This window comes from Antrostomus carolinensis, unplaced genomic scaffold, assembly GCF_000700745.2.
Source record: "Antrostomus carolinensis isolate BGI_N321 unplaced genomic scaffold, ASM70074v2 scaffold25845, whole genome shotgun sequence".
NCBI lineage: Eukaryota > Metazoa > Chordata > Aves > Caprimulgiformes > Caprimulgidae > Antrostomus > Antrostomus carolinensis.
The window spans coordinates 3,600-9,250 of record NW_010318810.1 but is presented as its reverse complement, the minus strand read 5'-3'; the positions used below and the strand labels follow the sequence as shown (position 1 = coordinate 9,250).

Below are 5,651 nucleotides of genomic sequence, written 5' to 3'. Positions count from 1 at the left end.
TGCTGAAGAAACCTTCTCAAAAGGTTGTTGGTCTGTCTCTAACTAGATCACAGCCTTTGCTGTATGTGCAAGTGTCTCGTGATGTAGTTGTGAATGGTACTCGAAGTTACTGTGATTTGGTGATGTTAGGAGGAACTGGAAGAAAACACTTTACTGAAAATGGTAAATAGAATGGAGGAGACCAGAGTCAAAGAACATAGATGCACCGATAATGAAGAGGTGTTAGCAGCATGCAAATAATCTGTGTTAATTGGATGGCTGTTGTGGACAGAATGATCCTGTTCTTGATACCTGGGAGCAGTGGAAGTGCCTTGGAATGCTACTGACATATCCTGGATTATTTGAAAGGAGTGTATTTGGATCCAATGTCCACCCCAAATCTAAGGGGTTTTGTTTTAAATATAATTCCTTTCAAGACTTGGGATTGCTAGATGTCTTCATGGGTATTTGGATAAGTGCTTGCTGCTATAAATTAAATGTAGTCTATACTAACATTTAAATACATCTAGGTTTTTAAGAGAAAAGAAGTCAAGTAGATGAGGGAGAAGTTGGGAACTGTTAGTCCTAGGGAGGAAGGAAAGGAGAGAGTAAATGAATTTTGAGGGCTGGAAGGGGAGAAAGTAAACAGTGTCAAAATTGCAGTTTAGCCCTCTTGTACTAAGGGTGACGGACAAGTGTGTTAATGAAGTTGTTAACAGAAAGGATTAATTTCTGTGGCTTTTAAGATCTAAATCCTCATGTTCGTTCCCTAGTTCATTGCTGGGACTAGCAAGAAAGAGGGGAAACAGTAATTTTGGGGAAGATAAATTAATTACTGATTCTGCTGACTCATTTGTCTGTACTGCAGTGCTGGGAGATAAATTGCTGCAGTTTGGCATGCTAGGATTTGTAAATCTTCGGGTATTCTGTAAACAAGCTAATGGTCTCACTGCATTAAGAACTAGATTGCCTTTGTTTAATTGTGTATTATTCTGGCGTTTGAGATGCATTCTGATGGTACTTTGTGCAAGCTGTTGCAGAAGTGAAAATGTTTTCCACCAGAACTTTGAGAGAAAAGTTTGGCTTCCGTTACTGAGAAGACGACTTACTACTGTGAATATACCTACAGATTGTAACAAGCTGTTTCCTTGAAGCACACCTGGAGTTTGATAGAGAGCTTTTGCAGGTTCACACCTTAAATTACCCTCTGTAATAGAATTCACTAGAAACACTTGACATTGAGTTGTGATCTTCCAGAAGTCCTGCAAAATAGCCCACACAAAGTATTTTACAGGTCTTCACCTAAGTAGTGAATACACAACTGTAGAGCAAGTGTCTGGGCTTGTTTAGTGTGTGTAAAAGTAATCGGCCTTTATTTTTGTTCTCTTTTAACAGGTAGAGTGGTGAATGTTTCCAGTATGGCAAGTAGCTCAGCTCTGGGAGGCTGCAGCCGAGAACTACAGCAAAAGTTTCGCAGCGACACAATCACTGAGGATGAATTAGTGGAACTCATGACAAAATTTGTGGAAGACACCAAGAAAAGTGTTCATGAGAAAGAGGGCTGGCCAAATACTGCCTATGGGGTATCCAAAATTGGTGTCACAGTCTTGTCCAGGATTCAAGCCCGAATGTTAAATGAGAAAAGAAAAGGTGACCACATCCTTCTCAATGCCTGCTGTCCTGGGTGGGTGAGAACAGACATGGCAGGTCCTCAAGCCACTAAATCGCCAGATGAAGGGGCTGAGACCCCAGTTTATTTGGCCCTTTTACCTTCTGATGCTGATGGTCCTCATGGCCAGTTTCTTAGTAACAAAACTATTCGAAGCTGGTGAGCTTATGTATGTGGACCCATGCAAGTGGTAATATGACTGTAGATTAGCTTGTGCTCTCGTAGGGGTCATTGGCCCAAAGCTGTCTCATCCTGTCCACAGCAGCAGCAGGGTCCTTTATCATTGCACTGAGGGTTGCTGTTATGGTACTCCTCTGGGATTAAGTATACACTAGGGTACACTCCCCAACAGTCTCCATTAGCCTGCTCACAGCATTGACCCTGTAGCCTGAAATATGATTTGTGGGTGTTCCAGCCCAGATGATACAGGCTAATTTGGTGTTGCCCTAATGTAGAGGTGTCTGACCTTGTTTACCTGAATTTACTCTTAATGAAATCATTGCCAGTCCTTCTCCCACTCCCCCGAGACAGATCTCTGAGATGGAGCTGGGGTGAGGAAGCAGTTGCCTTACACTTTCACAGCACAATAGATCTCTTTCTAGGCACAGTAGTTGCTTCTTGAGGTTGTACGGGGTTTCTTAAAGGGGGAAGGGTTATTCTTAGATCTACAGTGTGACCAGTTTGGGGGGAGGCTGATAAGACCAAAACAGAATCACTGCTGTATAGAGATTTTTTGTTGTCAGTATAAAGTGGAATCAGGTGAAGATAAAACCAGCAGTGACATACCATTAACAGGAAAGCTTCATCAGTTGGCTTAGTTAATATGTATGTCAATAAATGATTACTTACTGGTTTGTATTCATCCAGCTGGCTTATTCTGATACTAAAAATTAATAATGTTTGAAAATACACTTTCATTTTCTGCAGCTAAGTTTGTAGCTGGAATGTGTGATGTTTGGACTGTATAAAGATAAAATAAACTACAGAACTGATACAGTAAACTGTTTCTCAGGACTTCCAGTTCATTTGTTGCACACCCAGAAATTTCCTTATTAAAACTGTGGATTAAGTGCTCTCCATGCAGTAGAAAAAATGAACCATAAGTGTTACAATACTAATACAGGGTGGAACTGGAATACATAATTATTGTGGTAACCAAAACAAGTCTTCCAAGCAAAATTACAAATAGAGGAAGCAGTGATGTGGAGAGCACCAAACTTGTTTTCTTCTTTTACATAGTGGTTATTGCATTTCAGATGTTTATTCTCGAAAGGTTGCTGTAGCACTTCAAGCTGTAGAGGTGGAGCTGGGGGGGATAGAGCAGGACACTTGTGACAGCCCCAGGCTGTGGGGCAAGGAGCTGCAGTGAGGTGGGGTTTGGTGACCCCCATGCTACAACTGTGCAGCTCCCTCCATCTCCTGCCAGCCAGCACAAAAGCCGTGGTGGTGGCTCTGGGGCCCTGCCCCAACTTTCCTGCAGGGCGAGGGGTGCATAGTGCAGTGCTCTGCAGGAGGGCATTGCTGCTGTCTTCCTCTTGCTGTGAGAAGCTGAAGGAGCTGGAAACAATTGCCTGTAAATCTGTTATTAGTAATTACAAATCAGTAATAAGCATGTTAATTCTTAATCAGGAGTCAGCTAAGCCACTTTGGCATTGTCTTGCTGACTCAATCCTGATTAAGAATTGGCTTCTGGTACAGTCTGTTCAGGGAAGCCTTGGATCAAAAGGTGCTGGACATAAACAATATGTGTGGTTTTAGTAATCACTTATCAGCACTGAACAAAGGTGTAATTATTAGTTGGTCTTTTAAGGATACAGTAGCTATTGTTTTTATGAAGATGGAAGTATTGCCACGAGTTGTGCCCTAGAGCTCACTGAAGAGCAAGATGAGTGCTACCTCAAAAGTTCTCACAGTAATCCACTCTCCATGAAGGAAAAAAAGCTGAAGCCTTTTGTTTAAGGGCAACAGATCAGTTACAAAATCTCTGTACAGAGTTTTTAATGCATTTTATGTACTACCCACAGCCTGCCTGCAGTATGATAGCTCCAAAAGCCATCCAGTTAATACAGTAACTTGACTGTCATTCTGATGTGCAACAGCAAGAACCATGGTTTGTACATGCTCTTCTAGTTGTGTTCATGGAATCTCGGCAAAATAAAACATGTCTGTTCTGATTTAGTAATTGTTTGTGCACAGCTTAAGGATGTGATCCAACAGTGGTGAGTCATACCTAGTTCTTCATCCTTGAAATGCTGCTTGAGTCATGAAGTTGTCTGCCCTTCTGGTTGACGTGTACAAACTGTCCAAACAAACCTTGACCCCGATTTCCTAGGGTTTGTGCACAGACCAGACTGTAAAGACTCCTAGGTCAGTTTACTGTAGCTGGGTAGTATCCACTGTTAAATACAAATGAGTTTCTAAGTATCCCCTGTGCTCTATAAAGCTCCTTCCTACATCTCAGTCAGGATCTGTTTGGGGTTTTTTTTCTACATTCAAGCCAAGCAAATTGTAAGTTTTACAAAATATGTACTTCAAATTCTATTAAGCTCTTTCCCAAGTGCTGTTTCAGGGTAAGGAAGCAAAGTGGAAGATGATGGGTAAGTAATCATCTTCAGAAATGTCATTTCTCATGGTGAAACTGATTATAATACAGACAGTTTCTTCTGATATGAACAGAAAGAAGAGAGGACAGATTTTTTTCACAACCTTTGCAGCTGTGGTGCGGTACTCAAGGAAGGAGAATCAGCTGTGTGGATGGATACAACCTCAGCTGTACGAGGTAGAAACAATAGGCAGAAAATACTGGCTGTTCATAGGACCAGTTGTAGTCAGGAAGGAGCTTATGCAGGGGAAGCACATCCCTCAGTGACCGTGTCCTGGAAACAGAGCTGGGACAGCACAGGGCAGACTGCCAGGGGAGGGCTGTTTGCTGAGAGCAGGATCAGAGGACAGGCTGTACAGCGTGTGTGGCAGGCTGGATCTTTGGACAGGGCTTGTATTGTTCAACCAAAAATTCTTTTTTTTTTTTTTTTTTCTTTCTTAAGCTGCCTCCCTGTTTCTCTCCCATGTCTGTTGTGTCTAAAGTGTTTTGTTGCTTTCAGATTCTGGCACACTTGCTGAGTGGTTATTGTGTAAATTTTAAGGGTTAGGAAAGGGATGAAATAATAATGATCTGTTCTACTGTATAAAACTTGTATGCCTAATTTATTGTTTTTCTTTTTACAGCGTGTCACTACCATTTTCACCTCAGAATTTATTAGCTGAAGAAAATGTCTGGCAATGTGGTAGCTGCGGTGACATGGGGCAATAAAGAAATTGGATTCACAGTTGTGAGAGCTCAGTGGAGTTAGTTTCTTGGGGATGCCTTAGCTTGCACAGGTTGCAGTCAGGCAGCAGTGGCAAAACTTTGGGAGTGGAAGCTGAACCTGCTGCCGTGTCAGCTGGATATAAACAGTGCAGAGGGCCTCTGGGACCTCCTGACGGAGAAGCTGCAGACATCCCAGTGCAGCCGTCATTTTCAAAGGCTGTAGTAAGCTGGCTGTTCAGCAGAGCTTTGCTTTGGAAAGCCAGTGATCTAAAAGTATGGGGGAAATCAGTAAGGTCTGCTTTAAACCTTTTTGAATCTAAAGGGGATTACAAACATAGAATTTTTATCTGGATCCCCTGCAATGCTGATAAATATAGGGCGGGCCAGGCTTTTGTATCTGTTATGGTTCCAATGGGGTGTAGTGCAGTGCATTTGGGTTTCAAAACTGCACCATAGGCATGCCTGGAGAGTTTGAGACCAGTTTACCTAAAAAGATGAAGATAATATACCTAGCTTAACATGTTGTTTCCTTAAATTCTCCATTTAAGTGTTTTCCTGTATAAATAATGAAGATGTCAAGAACTCCTGAGAACTCATGTATGTTCATAGATAATCTTAATTAAACACATCTCTTATAGTAGTATAACCCAACATGTAGGCCGTGTCTTGACTTTGAATGCTGTGGTGTTCCTCTTG

The 5,651-nt window shown here is 41.9% G+C and overlaps 1 protein-coding gene across 1 annotated transcript in view; it reads left to right on the top strand.

The window, feature by feature from the left end:
- Nucleotides 1-1,839, top strand: part of LOC104525803 (carbonyl reductase [NADPH] 1) — a 6,845-nt gene extending 5,006 nt beyond the window's left edge. Inside the window, exon 3 of the mRNA XM_010169058.1 lies at nucleotides 1,375-1,839. Within this exon, the coding sequence (XP_010167360.1) occupies nucleotides 1,375-1,811 (437 nt within the window). The 3' untranslated portion in view covers nucleotides 1,812-1,839. The remainder of the gene's footprint in view (nucleotides 1-1,374) is intronic.
- Nucleotides 1,840-5,651: the final 3,812 nt, after the last annotated feature.